The following is a 17,940-nucleotide window of genomic DNA, read 5'->3' on the forward strand; positions in this document are numbered from 1 at the left end:
TTCTGTCCTGTTGAAGTCCATGTTTCTCTGTGTCTGCTTTCAGACCACAGGTGTTTGAAACAGACATCATTTTCTGTCCTGTTGAAGTACATGTTTCTCTGTGTCTGCTTTCAGACCCAGGAGTTTGAGATCTACAGCGAGTACTGCAACAACCACCCGGCCGCCTGTGAAGAGCTGCGGGAAATGTACCGCGTCAAACGATTCAGACACTTCTTTGAGGTAAAGTGTTTAATGCGGTATATCATTAGTTCTTCACAGATTTGAGCCATCAGCTGATGACTATGCACCTGCAAAAAATGTTCTGTGTTGATGATACCTGACAGAAGGTTAAACAAAATCATGGAATATCAAACTGAATTCCTATGTCATATGCTTTATGGTACATACTTCACTTGTTTTTTTATTTACTTCTTCTTCTTCGTTAATGGGCTGCAACTCCCACATAGACTTGTGTTTTTGCATGAGCAGGTTTTTACGTGTATGACCGGCTTTAACCCTCCATTTAGACAGCCATATAACGTTTTTGGGGACGTTTGTTTCAAAGCTTCTAAGATCATTCTTGAGATCAACAGATTTCACATAGTTTTGCATCAAATTTGTCTAGAAGGGGTATTACATTCCACTTTCATACTTTTTTTATCTTCCCCGAAAGCGGCGTATGGCTGCCTAAATGGCGGGTGAAAAAATGTAATGGTCATACACGTAAAAAGCAACTAGTGCAAAATGCATGATTGTACTTGAGGGTTTCAGCCCATCAATGCCCAAGAAGAAGATGTAGTTTAAATTTATTTCGTGATCTTATACGTTTCACGTTTCCCCCAACAGGCCTGCCGACTGCTACAGGAGATGTCGGAGATCCCCTTGGAGGGCTTTCTCTTGACCCCCGTCCAGAAGATCTGCAAATACCACCTACAGCTGGGCGAGCTGCTCAAGTACACGCCCACTGACCACCCCGACTACGGCCACGTCCAGTCAGCTGTGGAGGCCATGAAGAAGATTGCCAAGCTGGTCAATGAACGCAAGCGCAAAATGGAGAGCATCGAGACGCTGGCGGAGTGGCAAATGTTGGTGGATGATTGGGAGGTGAGTGTTGTCTTTTGAATGAATAGACGAACTCTGGAATTAACTCTGTCAGGAGTTTATGGGTTGTGGAAACACTGAGGCAAGCTACACCTGACACTGTAGGCTTGGCTCCGTGTTTAATGGAATCAAGGGAAAGCAACTCTTTGAGACAAGCTACACCTGACACTGTAGGCTTGGCTCCGTGTTTAATGGAATCAAGGGAAAGCAACTCTTTGAGACAAGCTACACCTGACACTGTAGGCTTGGCTCCGTGTTTAATGGAATCAAGGGAAAGCAACTCTTTGAGACAAGCTACACCTGACACTGTAGGCTTGGCTCCGTGTTTAATGGAATCAAGGGAAAGCAACTCTTTGAGACAAGCTACACCTGACACTGTAGGCTTGGCTCCGTGTTTAATGGAATCAAGGGAAAGCAACTCTTTGAGAAAGTGTGAAAACTTGATACATGTACATGTATTTACAAACAGCGTCTACTGCAGGCTACAGAATCATCTCTTCTGGGGGGATTCTTTCTTTTTGTCCCCTATGAATATTTATTTTTGATGTTAAATAAAACCCAACTTATTTCGTTGATTCTGAACTGTAAGTGACACTCCTTGTGTGTAAATGGTTGGGTTTTTTTGTTTTTTTTTTAAATCAAGGGCTGAGAATAACGGAGCTAATTTTCTTGTTGCTGATTGATTTTGGATTCAGAAACCATGATATTTTCTGCTTTTTGACCCTTATGATTCTCATAGAAATAGTTTTCAGTGAGGTTGTGGGAATGTTTTAGAATGACCTTTCAGGAATGATTGTTTTGGTGTTATGGTTTATATAGAATGACCTTTCAGGAATGATTGTTTTGGTGTAATGGTTTATATAGAATGACCTTGCAGGAATGACTGTTTAGGTGTAATGGCTTATATAGAATGACCTTGCAGGAATGATTGTTTAGGTATAACGGCTCAGGAATGATTGTTTAGGTGTAATGGCTTATATAGAATGACCTTGCAGGAATGATTGTTTAGGTGTAACGGCTTATATAGAATGACCTTGCAGGAATGACTGTTTAGGTGTAATGGCTTATATAGAATGACCTTGCAGGAATGATTGTTTAGGTGTAATGGCTTATATAGAATGACCTTGCAGGAATGATTGTTTAGGTGTAACGGCTTATATAGAATGACCTTGCAGGAATGATTGTTTAGGTGTAATGGCTTATATAGAATGACCTTTCAGGAATGATTGTTTTGGTGTAATGGTTTATATAGAATGACCTTGCAGGAATGACTGTTTAGGTGTAATGGCTTATATAGAATGACCTTGCAGGAATGATTGTTTAGGTGTAATGGCTTATATAATGGGTTTGTGTAAAAAGTTCAAGACGTATGTTTTCAGCATGTGAGAAGTGAGGCTGTTAGACTGGTTTTACACAGAGAGAACAGTTGAGCGCAGAAAAGAAGAGAGCAGTTGTTAGGTTTTACCTTAAAGGCGATCCTTAATTGAGCCTGAAGAAGTCTTCACGAAGTCTTTATACCAAAAACTCAGTGCTAAAGCTTCGTGCGGCCAGCTTCGCTAAGTATACTTCGCGCAGTCGACTTGGCCCAGTTAAGGACAGGCTTTACAACTGAAACCACATGTGTGCATTACGTGTGTTGCAGGGCCCAGACATCCTGGATGACAGCTCAGAGCTGATCTACTCTGGGGAGCTCAACAAGATCAATGCCAACGGCTGGTCCCAGGAACGATACTTCTTCCTTTTCGACCACCAGCTTGTCTACTGCAAAAAGGTTGGCTTCTATTTTTCTTTTTCTTTCCCCCGTTATTATAATCGTTTTTTTGTTAAGGGCTGATTAAACTCCTTAGTATTATAAGAGTATTTCATGAGTGAGGAATTTGGTCAGTATATGATGCAGGCATGTGAACTCTCAGATGATAGGTTGATGGGTGCAATAGCTAGTGGATAAGTCGTCTGCCTTTTATGTGGCAGGTTGAGTCTTCAAATCGCCTGGTGGGTTAAGGGGAGAGAATCGCCTGGTGGGTTAAGGGGAGAGAATCGCCTGGTGGGTTAAGGGGAGAGAATCGCCTGGTGGGTTAAGGGTAGAGATCTCTCAGGTCAACTGATGATGTGTAGACCTGCTACTGCCTTGTCCCCTTTACAGTGTACATTTGAGTTTCTTTGTCCAGGACTTGCTGAAGAAGAACAGTTTCGGTTTCAAAGGAAGGATTCACATGGACCAAAGCATTGTTGTCTCAGTTCCTGATGGACGAGGTAACGTCTTTTCCTCTTCTTTTATAATTACTGTCCTTTGATTTTGTCAAGTTTAAATTGATCCTGAAACAATTGTTTTATTGCTGAGTATTTTTTTTATTTTTTTTTACAGAGCTGTAGTCGTTATCAATGACATTATTTTGTGGTCTTCCAGCTCGGGTGATCATTCTTCAGATCCCCAACTTACAGGAGATTGCTCTATTTTACATCTTTCCTTTTTTCCAAAACATTTTAGTGGACCTCCAGAGTGCACGCTCAATTTTTCTCTCTTTATCTGTCTCCATGTCTGTCTCTGTTCCTGTCAGTCTGTCTGTCTGTGTCTGTCCCTATGTCTGTCTCTTTCTGTCTCTCTCTTATTCTCAGTCTTTCAAAACCAGAGTTGCATCATTTTTCAGGCCTTTTTTTAATTTTTATTTTATTTTTATTTTTTTACAATTTCGTGATCTCATGCCTCATGATTGTTTGTGTCCCTCACCAGACGCCCAGTACAACGTCAACGTGCGGAACGGCTTAAAGATCCACGACCAGGAGCGCAACAAGTGGTTCCTCATGGTGGCCAAGACGGCTCAGATCAAACAGCGCTGGCTCAAGGCCTTCTCTGACGAGCGACGTCGCGTCCATGAAGACATGGAAAACAGTGAGTCTGGATGTGTTGTGACAGTGCTACCTCTGTTTTGAGACCTCTGAAAATCTGGAAAATGTAGGTTTTAACCGACAGGGAGTCTTAAAACGAGGTACATTTTATTTACTAACACTATTAATAGAAGAGAGTTGGATTTTACTGTACAGCGAGTCTTATACAGACCCTCGCATTATTCCAAGCTCTCGTCACCTGTGAAGCATAGGCCATAGCACAGCATGTGGGACGGACTCTCCCTCGATGTTCTCAGCTCTTGTGACCTTTGAAGCATAGCGAAGCATGAGGGTCAAACTCTGCCAAGACTCGATGTACTCAGCTCTTGTGACCTTTGAAGCATAGCGAAGCATGAGGGTCAAACTCGGCGAAGACTCGATGTACTCAGCTCTTGCGACCTTTGAAGCATAGCGAAGCATGAGGGTCAAACTCGGCGAAGACTCGATGTACTCAGCTCTTGTGACCTTTGAAGCATAGCGAAGCATGAGGGTCAAACTCGGCGAAGACTCGATGTACTCAGCTCTTGCGACCTTTGAAGCATGAGGGTCAAACTCTGCGAAGACTCGATGTACTCAGCTCTTGCGACCTTTGAAGCATGAGGGTCAAACTCTGCGAAGACTCGATGTACTCAGCTCTCGCGACATTGAAAGCATAAGAAAGAGCTCCTCAGATTGTGAAAAGGTCTATTCCCACCAACACCTCTTATTTGTACTGCAATAATGCCAGCGCGGTGAGGGTAAAACCCAGCCACATGGCTAATAATAGCCGGTGTACAATTTACTAAGGAAAGATGACGCAATGCTTTGTAGAGATCTAAATATTCAGTGCAGTGATGTGCTGTGTAAAGGGAAACAACTCATGACAAAGCCCTGGCTGTTCTACGTGTCAGTCTTGCGAAAAGTCTGTTGCTTGGCAGCTGTGCTTGTAGTCAATACAGTTAGCTTACACTATGTAGTATTTAGTTTTCTATGATACTGTTGTTCAATCTTTTCTCTTGTCGCATGCTCCTGCTTATTTTTGCAAGAGATTGACTTGTGGGCTCCACAAAATGCTCCTGACCTAGGATGATCAATCTACATTCAATCCATGTTGTTGTCGTCGTCGTTGTTGTTGGTGTTGGTGTTGTTGTTGTTGTTGTTGTCGTTGTTGTTGTTGGTTGCTTCTGTTGCTTCTGTTGCTGCTTTCAAGGTTTCTGGGGTACTAAATTCACTCTATGTACAATGTATATAGATACATATTGTTGTTTTAATCAGAGCCGTTGATTGTTGAAGACAGACATATGATGATAAAATGCATATGGTTATTGCTATTGTTGAGCGTATACCTCTCGCGGCCACTTGGTACAGACAGGCTACACTGTCTTTTAGATGGGAAGATTACATGTCCAACCATACGCAATCAACCCGACATATTTACGCAATGGTACTCCATCTTGGGAGTAAAACACATGGTTGTTAATCCAATGTTTTCAACCTGTTTCAGACTTCAACATTCCGTTCCACCTTAAGCAAGCCATTGTGACCAGTCTGAAGCTGAAGTCAACCAGCACAAAGTCCAAAGGTAAATACCACGTCATCAGAGCCTGCAGTCTATCTGTTTCGGATATCTGACATGAAATATGTTCATTTCATGAAAGAAAACGAAAGAGAACATTATGATCAAAGGCCGGTAGAACAGGTTTTTCCTTTGAAAAGAGCGGATCTTTGAAGAAAGAAAACAAAACCTGTTGTACCCAGTTTTACTAAAATGTACATACAGTGGTACCTGTGATGAAAGGACACCCTAGGGACCAGCCCAAAGTGTCCCTACATTGCAGGTGGCCTGTCTTGGCAGGTATATTGTAGTTGAGATAATAAACAAAGGGACAACATGAGGTGTCCTTTTAAGGGAGGTGTCCTTTCATCAGAGGGGCCACACATCACAGGTACCACTGTTGCACCAACTAAAGTGTGATTTGTTCACAGTGGAACCCCTTTATCAAGACTCCATTTTAAGATTCCCTCCCATTTAAGACCTTGGTATCTCATCATAAAGTCTGAATTTCCCCCAGTTTATGAATATCTAAAAAGGGCGGGGATGTAGCTCAGTCGGTAGCGCGCTGGATTTGTATCCAGTTGGCCGCTGTCAGCGCAAGTTCGTCCCCACGTTCGGAGGAAGCATGCTGGGTATTTTCGTGTTTCTATAATCCACCGAACTCTGACATGGATTACAGGATCTTTTTCGTGCGCACTTGGTCTTGTGCTTGCGTGTACACACGGGGGTGTTCGGACACCGAGGAGAGTCTGCACACAAAGTTGACTCTGAGAAATAAATCTCTCGCCGAACGTGGGGACGAACTCACGCTGACAGCGGCCAACTGGATACAAATCCAGGGCGCTACCGACTGAGCTACATCCCCGCCCTTTTAATCAGACAAAATCAACAAGGTTCTGAGGAAAATAATGTGGAAAATATTTTTAAAAATATCTTGACTTTCATCTGATCAGCGAAAAATACTTGACTTTGAGCGGGATAGTCTGGTTTACCAAAAAATACCATGTTACAGGACTTTTACTGTGGTTGACCCGCAACAAATCTGACCGCTGAGGAAGGTATATCACCAGGCGTTGCAACCAGTGTTGATATTGTTTTGTTTTGTTTCCTTGAATATTGTTTTATTCTTTTGTTTTGCATCCTAGTTTGTGTATTCACAGATGTTGGCAGGGAATGACAACTAAACACTTTAACCAGTAAGTGTAGAATGTAGAAAGACAGTAAAGTGTAGTATCAATTTGTGAGAAGAGAAAAAAAAGAAGTGTAGTATCAATTTGCGAAAAAAAGAAGAAAAAAAAGTGTACATGTACTATCAATTTGTGAGAAGAAGAAAAATAGAGAAGTGTAGTATTAATTTGCCAAAAGACAAATTTCCATTTTTATGTAGTATGAAAATGGACATTGAAATAATCTTATCTTATCAATTTGCAAAAATAAAATAGACTAGAGAAGTGTATACAAGTATCAATTTGCGATAAGAAAAAGAATAGAGAAGTGTTGCATCAATTTGCGAAAAGAAAACCCCCAGAGAAGTGAAGTATCAATTTGCAAGAAAAAAAAGAAAAAGAATTGCTTCAACAATTCATAGATGCAGCCACAGTTTTGAAACGCATGTATCTGTTGTTCCAAACATAATCAAATACTAAGGCATCAAATATTGCCCTATTTTACAGATACATGTATTACGAGTCAGTTGAGATTGCATTAGTGATAAAACACTGTAAAACAAGAAAGCATTTGGCTCCATACCAAAAGCATTTATGCAATTAAAATGACACTTGGGATCTAAAATGGTGACTACAATATTTTTGGGTATCGGAAAAATGTGCATCAAAATTACGCCAGTCTTTTCAAACAAGGACTATTTTTAAAAGATAAAAGTTCTTTAACGATGGATGCATAATTAATTTCTGAGAGATATTTGGGAGGTGATTTGGCGCTGAATTAGAAGATTGTTATGTTTTACCTCAAATCGTCACTTTCTGCATTTTTGTGCATGAATAAAGGGGTCCTTAACGTCCTCACAGGAAACAATTTTTGTGCATGCCAGCTCTTATTACTTGTAGTCTTCACAGACCTTCACCAGCACCAGCTTTTCAATTCCACAGTTTATATAAATACCCTTATTATCACAATTATTAGTTTATATCCACATACCTTTACACACAAAAATGTAACCCGTACCCACTGAGGAGTTTAAACATGAATTTTTGTTGTTGCGATAAGACCTCTCTTTAATCAACATACTCAGTTTGCATGAATGTAGAACAAAGCTATTTTTCACTGCCGGCAGTATCCTAAAGTGTGTGCAGCCTCCCTTTGTTACATGTTTATATCTGCCATATTACTGACACTTTGCTTTTTTTAATCAAATGTAATTCGGTTAGTGTAAGTCAGTTTCAATCAGCAAGTCCCAATATCATGCAACCCAAAGTGTATAAGGTTAACCTTCCTTCTGTGACAGGGTTACGCAGTAGTCCCCCTTGTCACAGGCAGCTGCTCTGCATTGACGGAGTTGTCTACCTGCCAAAACATGAGCTGTTTATAGTCGCTCGACAGTTTTGGTATGTCGATAGACGAGCACACCCGTGAGATGTGGAGTAGCTGTTTGTGATGGGGTCTGGCTGCTGTTCTCACCTTGCATGCTCGTGGGAACCTTTGCGTACCACAGAACTGTCCATGCAAGAGCATTCTTCCACTTGATCACATAGCACAGTTCAAGGGACTGGCTACTTTCTGTGCACAACAGAAGTTTTTGTTGAATTTATTTTTTAAATGACACCAGTGTCAACATGCACAAATTCAACAAAAAATTCTCTCCTTGTACAGAACGCAGCCCGGTTGTTGCTCTTTGGTAGGTGTTCAAATGGAAGGATGCTCTCACGTCGTACAAAAGCCTGACAGATCTGACGTGATGGATACAGTAACATGATTGTACAAAAGCCTGACAGATCTGACGTGATGGATACAGTAACATGATTGTACAAAAGCCTGACAGATCTGACGTGATGGATACAGTAACATGATTGTACAAAAGCCTGACAGATCTGACGTGATGGATACAGTAACATGATTGTACAAAAGCCTGACAGATCTGACGTGATGGATACAGTAACATGATTGTACAAAAGCCTGACAGATCTGACGTGATGGATACAGTAACATGATTGTACAAAAGCCTGACAGATCTGACGTGATGGATACAGTAACATGATGGTACAAACCTGAAGGAATGACGTGATGGATACAGTAACATGATGGTACAAACCTGAAGGAATGACGTGATGGATACAGTAACATGATGGTACAAACCTGAAGGAATGACGTGATGGATACAGTAACATGATGGTACAAACCTGAAGGAATGACGTGATGGATACAGTAACATGATGGTACAAACCTGAAGGAATGACGTATGTTTAGGTCAAATAGACGAATTCCGAAAATCACTCCATTGGGTTTGTATGGGTAGTGGGAGAGTGACCTTTCCTTGCAAAACAGCCGACAAACAATGAAGGGACCAATCACTAGCGAGGGGTGTGCCTGAAACTCATGCGTGTCTCCACGTGTTTCCGGCACACCCCTCGCCAGTGTCACTCTCCCACAACCCATACAAACTCGACGGAGTTATTTCCAAAAATCGTCTATTAAATAGAAATAGCAGAGCCCCAGGCTTGCATGGTGTGAAATAGAATGGTAGTCACAAGAATGATTATTCCCATAACTTTGACGTGTCAAGGTTGTAACACAGAATGGCTTGATTAACACATCAAATACCAAAGTGACGGTAATTGTTAAACCCTTGAATGTCATCGTTAACAGGAGAGGAACTGGTACAGTGTAATTAATCAATTTACTCATCATATGACTGGGTTTGAGCTAAACCTGTGCTGTAGTGTAACAGACAACAAAATATGGTATAAGGTGGACAAGATGTTACAGTAATCATCATAACTAACCTTAATTTAACAGGTGGAGGATAATTCCCTTATAAAGGGGAATTACTCAATTAGTATCACAATCAGGGGGAGAAACTCTGACAGGAGACTGAGGTGCTTGTCAAATTACTTCTGTAATGAGAGAAGGTTAAAAGAAAAGTGTGTTTAACTCTGTACTTGTGTCTTTTTATATATATTTTTTTATAATTATGTATAAAATGATGCAGGAGTATGCATGCAAATGATTGTTCTCTCAGAAGTACAGGAGACGAAAGAGTTCAGTTCATGAAATGTTTGGGTGAAGAAGCTAAAGCAGTGCTAATTAAAATCATTATTTGTGCCTTTCTTAGAGAAAACAAGATTTCCATGATTTCTTTATAGTTTTAATTTGATTTTTTACCTAGATGTTTGATATATATTTTTGTTTTTTTAACAATAACATAAGGGGGGGTTTTCAACAGTAATGGAGCAAGTACTGAACAGGGTAACACTGCAGTTGTTTACATTCAACAGTCAGCTACAGTAAATTGCTTTTTGTTCACTTTTGAAAGTGGTGCTGTCTTTAAGATACAGAAATGATCTGTTACAATCAACTTTAGTTAGTTGTTTTTTTCTTCCCCTTTCAAAAGCTGTGTTGTCTATAACATACAGTGAACGTTGCTCTGTTTTCAGGGAAGAGGAAGGCAGCGCGAGGGAACGCCCATCGCTCATCCAAATCCAACGCATGGGTGTCGACCAATGCCACGCTACCCAGGGAATCCCGCCCCTCCACCCTAGCTGTGCCCCCTGGCTCCCCATCTCTCCCACAGCAGAGTAACCGCATCATGAACTTTTTTCTTCTGGGTGGGAAGAAGAAATGACAAATCGACACACCATAGAGAATCTGAAGAAAACCTGAAATCTCCTCTTTAAAGAGTCATTAGACAAGTGCCGATTGCTCGGAACAAGGTTGCGTTCATCGGTGCGGCCTGCAACCAGTGATCTGTGATGAGGTCTATAACTGTCCTGGCTGGAACTACGGAGTTTTCCTTTCGGGAGCTGGTCTCACAGCGTGAAAACATTCCCTGTTAGAAAAACTACTGAAGGCTTCTCCACAAACTCTCTCTGGCAGACTCTACTGCAATGACGCAGAAGTTCAGTTCCTTTGAAACAGTGGCAAAGATGTGAGCTGCAGTTCTGCCGGCCGGTGCCGCTAGTGCAGCATGGTGGATGTCGTGAGGATGAGGATCAACAGCCTGGAGCGGTACCACAGTAAACCGTATTATGTGGAGCTCTGAGCACTTCCAGTGAAATATTGAGAGTGAAAAGAAACTAAGCGAGACTTGAACTGAAGCTGTTCTGCCTTCAGCTCATCACAAACCAAGCTCAGACGTGGAAAGGTCTGGAAAACTCTCTAAAAATGACAATTCCCTTGTGCAAGACCACATGAAGGCATAATTAAGCCAGGATTTCTGTCACGGCTCTCAGCACTCAGAGAAACAAAAAACATGGACAAAAGTACCGTAATAAGAGTTCTTCAATGCAAAACAGACTTTTGACACTAGGGAGGGTAGATGTGTGTGCACTGAATCCAACTCAGACTATAGTCAGCGTTTATGCTGAGAAAAAACAAAAAAAGGATCAGAGTTGAAATATTGGCACTGTTGTAATACAGCAGAATGCCCTGAGACACATAGATCATAAAACTTGTGGTCCTGCAGTGGAGATGAACATTTGACGTGCTACTCTCCTGACCATAATGACTTTTGATATCGACCACCGACATGTTTTTTGATTGACATACACGTGTAATTAGCTTCGGCTGGTCTAACACACGATACTGTGTACGTCACGGTCATGTGCCGGGCTGAAGACTTTATTAATCTTTATTCTGCTTGCAATGGTCACCTTCAAAAGGACCTGTTAACCTGTTTGAGTCCAGTTCTCTAAACTATTTTTGTCTTTGACATTGTAGTGGTTTTCATGATGGGATTTGTTCTACACCTGCTTGTGACATCACAAATGGTTCATTATTAATTCACTTACCCAAAAACCCTTTTTATGATGCTAAGAGGGTACAACATATTCGTTTAACAAACTATCTGCATGTCAAAGAGATTCATGAAATAAACAATCTTCATTTGGCATACTTCCGAACTAGCCCTGTGGAAGTGACGTAACTAACTGAAAGAAGAGGAAACATTCTGAAATCCATTTTGTGTGACGGTGAACATCACATGTGGCTAAATCAGGATATTGCCATTCATTTTACTTTGTCCATTGGGACAGACAGTGAAACTTTTTGACTTTATCCCGTAGTTCTGTCAACTGGATCAGATGATGGACGGGCGCTGTGGCGGGGTGGTAAGATGTCGGCCTCTTAATCGGAAGGTCGAGGGTTCGAATCCCGGTCGCGGCCGCCTGGTGGGTTAAGTGTGGAGATTTTTCCGATCTCCCAGGTCAACTTATGTGCAGACCTGCTAGTGGCTTATCCCCCTTCGTGTGTACACGCAAGCACAAGACCAAGTGCGCACGGAAAAGATCCTGTAATCCATGTCAGAGTTCGGTGGGTTATAGAAACACGAAAATATCCAGCATGCTTCCTCCGAAAGCGGCGTATGGCTGCCTTAATGGCGGGGTGAAAACGGTCATACACGTAAAATTCCACTCGTGCAAAAAACACGAGTGTACATGGGAGTTTCAGCCCACGAACGCAGAAGAAGAAGAAGATCAGATGATGAATATCCTGTCAGATGTAATCATCAGGATCTACAGTACAGTGGTACCTAAGTGATGAAAAGACACCGTGGGACCATGACCAGCCAAAAGTGTCCCCACATTACAGCACATGGCCTATGATGAGAGGGATGCTGTGACTGCAAAATGACTGCAAAAAGAAAAGATCAGAAAGTGTCCCCACATTACAGCAGACGGCCTATGATGAGAGGGATGCTGTGACTGCAAAATGACTGCAAAAAGAAAAGATCAGAAAGTGTCCCCACATTACAGCAGACGGCCTATGATGAGAGGGATGCTGTGACTGCAAAATGACTGCAAAAAGAAAAGATCAGAAAGTGTCCCCACATTACAGCAGATGGCCTATGATGAGAGGGATGCTGTGACTGCAAAATGACTGCAAAAAGAAAAGATCAGAAAGTGTCCCCACATTACAGCAGATGGCCTATGATGAGAGGGATGCTGTGACTGCAAAATGACTGCAAAAAGAAAAGATCAGAAAGTGTCCTCTGCTTGGAGCTGGTCTGTCATCCGAAGGGCTAGCTGTGACGAAGGGACAAAACAAAGTGTCCTCTGCTTGGAGCTGGTCTGTCATCTGAAGGGCTAGCTGTGACGAAGGGACAAAACAAAGTGTCCTTGATTGGGGGGTGTCCTCTCATCGGAGGGGCCTGAAATAACAAAAGCCAGTGTGGACAAATTGAGTGTTGGAGCAAGTCTTTCACTGGAGAAACAGTCTTTCCTGTTAAACCCAACAACTGCAATGGTCTTTCGTTTTTTCTGTTGAACTCAACATCTGGGGAAGATGCGCTTGTGTAGCTTAATCAGGAATGACACCAAGCTGGTCGATGTTTGGAACTAAGATCTTTACAGATGGCTAAGCTAGTTATAGCTTCACTCATGCTGTTAAGCTTGCGTTAGATTTGAAGCATTTTGCTGGGTGCAGTATTGCTTTGGAATGAATTTTAACGCACGCCTTATTTGGAGGGTGTAAGGTTGAAATGTTGAACAGTAAGGTTGAAATGTTGAACAAAAAGGTTGAAATGTTGAACAAAGCTGATGTGTTCAAATAATGCTGCCAGGAATTGCGTAGATGAGATGCAAAATGTGCGTGTGAATGTTTGAAAAGAGAGAATTGGCTGAAACTGAGTTAAGTGTTGAAGTTCGTGTAAATAAGGTTAGATAATAAATGATTCTAGAAAGAAGGGAACAGTAACAATTTTCCAGGTCCCGTTTAACCATCCTTTTAGAAAAGGTTTAAATTAAGAAACCCATATTGCGTATGGGTGAATTTTATACGAGAAGAAATATCACAAGAACAAGATTTTTTGTTTTGTTTACAATATACTTCTCAGCACATTTTCTTCTTTTGTGCTTTTTCAAATTTAAAGATTCATAAAATGCTTTTAAAAAGACACATATAAATGTTCTCTTTAAAAATATTTCTCTTATCTATCATTTAATTAAAACAACTTAACCAAAGTTTCTCTGTGAAAAAGTATGGGCAGTTTTCAAACATCCTTGACTGAGTATAAGTTAGTGTCTGTGTGTCCATGTTTCCTGCATTATATAAATTCCACAACAGGGTTCTTTCTGACCAACAGAAATTGGAGACCAACCGAATTTCAAAACCAACAGAAATTCCAGACAATACTTATTTTTTTTATTATGTCCCTTGATATTCTGGTTCTTCCAACTTGTAGCAAAGAGGGTACCCTCTTTGCTTGTGGCACTTCCTTCAAAGGAAGAATCTACAATGTGTTCATGGCCACAATTTTCAGGTTCCATGAATTTTGTTAAAATTGTGAGACATTAAAACTGTCCTTTTTTTTCTCAATTTTATTTGCTTACTTTTAGATATTACTTGTGGACCATTTTTACCTTTTTTTTGTCTAAACTAGTGTGATTTAGACGTTACTTGTTTGCCACTTTTACCCTCCCCCCCCCTTTTTTACTTATTTAATTTATTTTGTTAAATCCCTTTTAGGTTCCGAGGACCATATTTTCAGCTTATACCCCTTTTTTCAATGGATCCAATTTTATCGCACAATGTCTTGCTTTTTACCATAACTGTATTAATTACAGTTGCTTATCTGTTTTGAAAGTAGTGTCTTACCGAACACTTTTGTTAGCGGTTATTATAGTTTTCGGATCTGACCCGTTTCCTGACAAGAATGTGAAAAGTTTAGAGTGTGATGAAAAATAACTTTGTCCTTGTTAAAGTTTCATTTTCACATCTTAAAACAAAACATTTCTTTGACTCAACAGGCATTGAAATGATTTTACAACTTTACCAAACATTTTTCCATTTTCATTATGTGCACTGAATTTTAATGCTTTTATTGAATATATATTCAAGGATACGTAGAGAGAAAGTGTGTTTGTGCGTCTAATCATTCATGTGTGTGTTTGGAGATATGTAGAATGCTTTCAGTTGGAACAAGTCTTGCATAATTCTATTTAAGTTGTGCGTTGGATCTGAAAAGTTTCAGTGTGATCATTATAAACTTTGGTGCTCATACTTATTTGTTTTTCCTCAATCTCGAATTGTTTGTTTCAAACAGAGTGGAATTTTCGTCACGTGTAAAACGAAATCGTTTCTTTATTCAGCTTTTGCCTTTCATATTCATATTCCTTTTACATGCCTTCACTTTTCCTGCTGAGACAGAGCTGCCTACTTTATATCTTCCTCACCCTAAACCGCACCCTTCTTCTGTCCATGTTCCAGCATTGCAACTATTGTACAATTATTTCATATGACACCTTTAATCAGTCTTTCACTTTTGCTCTGTGCGTGAAAAGTTTTTTTGTCTAGTTTCTGTTTGCTAAACGTAAAGCAAACAAATGCTACAAGGGCATCAAGATAATTATCAGCTCAGAGGTCTCTTGGTATGCCCTGTCTGTCTCCTTATCTGTCTGTCTGTCTGTCTGTCTGTCTCTCTCTCTCTCTCTTCCTTGCTCTCTCTCCCTGTCTCTTGCTCTCCCTCTCTCTCCCTATCTCTTGGTCTCCCTCTCTCCCTCTCCCTCTCTCTCTCTCTCTCTCTCTCTCTCTCTCTCTCTCTCTCTCTCTCTCTCTCTCTCTCTCTCTGTTGTCCATTTGTAAACAAATGTCCATGGCATTCATGCATGTGTCATTGAAGACAAACACGTGTGAACAGAACGTTCATCAGATCATCTCAGAATCTCACCCCAATACTGCATGCGCTTTTCTTTGCAAAAATGTATCCACTAGATTTTTGCTTGTTGCATTTTTTCTCTCTCTCACTCTTTATTTGTGTATACAATATGTTTGTTGTCCAATTTATAAGCCACAAACGCTTGACAGTTTTGTCAAGTCTGATTTCATTTCCACAGTGGATGGAGTGACGTATTTATTTGATTGCCATTTGCGAGTAGTTCCACAAGTCAGTGTGTATTTATTCAGTTGTTGTGCTGTTTGTACATGGTGTAAATAATTAAAACAATGCCAACTTTTGCAAAATGCGAAACAAAACAGGGTGACTTTTTGTTGTTACTGTCTGGTTGTATGAGTGGAGAATGTGTGTCTGCTTCTCTCTCTCTCTCTCTCTCTCTCTCTCTCTCTCTCTCTCTCTCTCTCTCTCTCTCTCCCTCTCTCTCCCTCTCTCTCTCTTGTCTCTCTCTCCCTCTCTCTCTCTCTCCCTCTCTCTCTCTCTCTCTCTCTCTCCCTCTCTCTCTCTCTCTCTCTCCCTCCCTCTCCCTCTCTCTCTCTTGTCTCTCTCTCCCTCTCTCTCTCTCTCTCTCCCTCTCTCTCTCTCTCTCTCTGCTCTCTCTCTCTCTCTCTCTCTCTCTCTCTCTCTCTCTCTCTCTCTCTGTATGTACGTGAGTGTGTGTGTGTGCCGGTTTGTGGAGGGGAGGGGGGGTGTGCGAGTGTGTGTTGGATTGTGTGCGAGCGTGATTGCAAGCATGCGGCGCGCGTGTGTGTGCGAGTCGGCTTTTCTTTTCCTTTGTATTTTATTGACATACATGTACTTTTCAATGTTCTGTTATGCATTATGTATTCGTATAGGTAATGTTGTAGTTTGTAATACTGTATGATTGTGATTGATGATTGTCCTTTTATTGTCTCTATTTTTACATTTAGTCAAGTTTTGACTAAATGTTTTAACATAGAAGGGGAATCGAGATGAGGGTCGTGGTGTGTGTGTGTGTCTGTGTCTGTGTGTGTGTGTGTGTGTGTGTAGAGCGATACAGACTAAACTACTGGACCGATCTTTATGAAATTTGACATGAGAGTTCCTGGGAATGATATCCCCGGACTTTTTTTCATTTTTTCGATAAATACCTTTGATGACGTCATATCCGGCATTTTGTAAAAGTTGAGGCGGCACTGTCACACCCTCATTTTTCAATCAAATTGATTGAAATTTTGGAAAAGCAATCTTCGACGAAGGCCGGACTTTGGTATTGGATTTCAGCTTGGTGGCTTAAAAACTAATGAATGAGTTTGGTCATTAAAAATTGGAAACTTGTAATTAAAATTATTTTTTTATCAAACGATTCAAAAATAATTTCATCTCATTCTTCGTGTTTTTTTAATTCCAAAAGCATATACATATGTTATAATATTTGGATTACAAACAAGCTCTGAAAATTAAAAATATGAAAATTATGATTAAAATTATTTTTCCTAAATCAATTTAAAAACAATTTTATCTTATTCCTTGTAGGTCCCTGATTCCAAAAACATATAGATATGATATGTTTCGATTAAAAACAAACTCAGTAAGCTAAAAAGAATAGACATACAGAAAAGCGTGTTATCCTGCTCAGCGCGACCACTACCGCACTATTCTGCTTGTCGATTTCTCTGCCTTTGCCACGAGCGCTGGACTGACAAAACTACGAGTATGTGGTCTTGGTGAAAAAAGCAGTGCGTTCAGTTTCATTCTGTGAGTTCGACAGCTTGACTAAATCGTTGTTATTTCGCCTTGCGCGACTTGTTATGTCTTAGTTTAGCAGGGACAGATTGTAAGACTAAAATTTCCATCCTTGAGTAATAAAGTTCGTTCGTTCGTTCCGTTCTCTCTTAAACACACACACACACACACAAATGCACACGCCTCTTTCTCCTGCTGTTTCGTTGCACACATACATACATACACACACTCACACACACACACACACACACACGTACATGCACACACACTCACAGACGCCCTCTCTCTCTATCTTTACACACGCGCACACACACACACTCACTCTCCGAGGCTATTTCGCACACACACACGACTCCCATTTACCCTTTCTTCGTGTCAGCTTAGCTGACTGACATGATGAGTACACTGACTAATTATCAGTCCTGCCTCTACAAATTATCAAGTCGTAATGCAGCGGAATTACTCACTAGTCATCAGACTTTATTCGCCGGTTCGTGTTTTTGTGCGGGCATTATCTTTACATTCGTATTATAAATGTGCTAATGACGACAATAGGAAGGTATCCCGATGGAGAAGCCCTATTACACTCAGAACACCGAGTTCTTTCGGTACACATATCGCAGTTCTGCTGGTGTGTGTGTGTGTGCGTGTGTGGCAGTGTGTGTGCCTGTGCGCGCGCCTGTGTCAGTGTGTTTGCGTGCGCGTGTGAGTGTGTGTGTGTGTGTGTCAGTGTGTGGGTGTGTGCGTGTGTGTCAGTGTCACAGTGTGGGTGTGTCAGTGTGTGCGTGTGCCAGTGTGTGTGTGACAGCCGTGTGTGGGTGTGTCAGTGTGTGTGTGACAGTGTGTGTGTACATGTGTGTGTGTGCGTGTGGCAGTGTGTGTGTGTGTGTCT

At 41.1% G+C, this 17,940-nt stretch overlaps 1 protein-coding gene across 2 annotated transcripts in view; it reads left to right on the forward strand.

Moving 5' to 3' along the window:
- The window catches only part of LOC138946302 (serine-rich adhesin for platelets-like), a 197,146-nt gene extending 181,500 nt beyond the window's left edge, over positions 1-15,646 (forward strand). For both annotated transcript variants that reach the window (XM_070317840.1, XM_070317841.1), the window contains 7 exons: positions 115-219; positions 826-1,083; positions 2,723-2,851; positions 3,249-3,333; positions 3,812-3,970; positions 5,450-5,527; positions 10,111-15,646. In XM_070317840.1, coding sequence (XP_070173941.1) covers positions 115-219; positions 826-1,083; positions 2,723-2,851; positions 3,249-3,333; positions 3,812-3,970; positions 5,450-5,527; positions 10,111-10,298 — 1,002 coding nt within the window. In that variant the 3' untranslated portion in view covers positions 10,299-15,646. The remainder of the gene's footprint in view (positions 1-114; positions 220-825; positions 1,084-2,722; positions 2,852-3,248; positions 3,334-3,811; positions 3,971-5,449; positions 5,528-10,110) is intronic.
- The last annotated feature ends 2,294 nt before the right edge of the window (positions 15,647-17,940 follow it).

Source organism: Littorina saxatilis, linkage group LG13 (assembly GCF_037325665.1).
Source record: "Littorina saxatilis isolate snail1 linkage group LG13, US_GU_Lsax_2.0, whole genome shotgun sequence".
Taxonomy (NCBI): Eukaryota; Metazoa; Mollusca; class Gastropoda; order Littorinimorpha; family Littorinidae; genus Littorina; species Littorina saxatilis.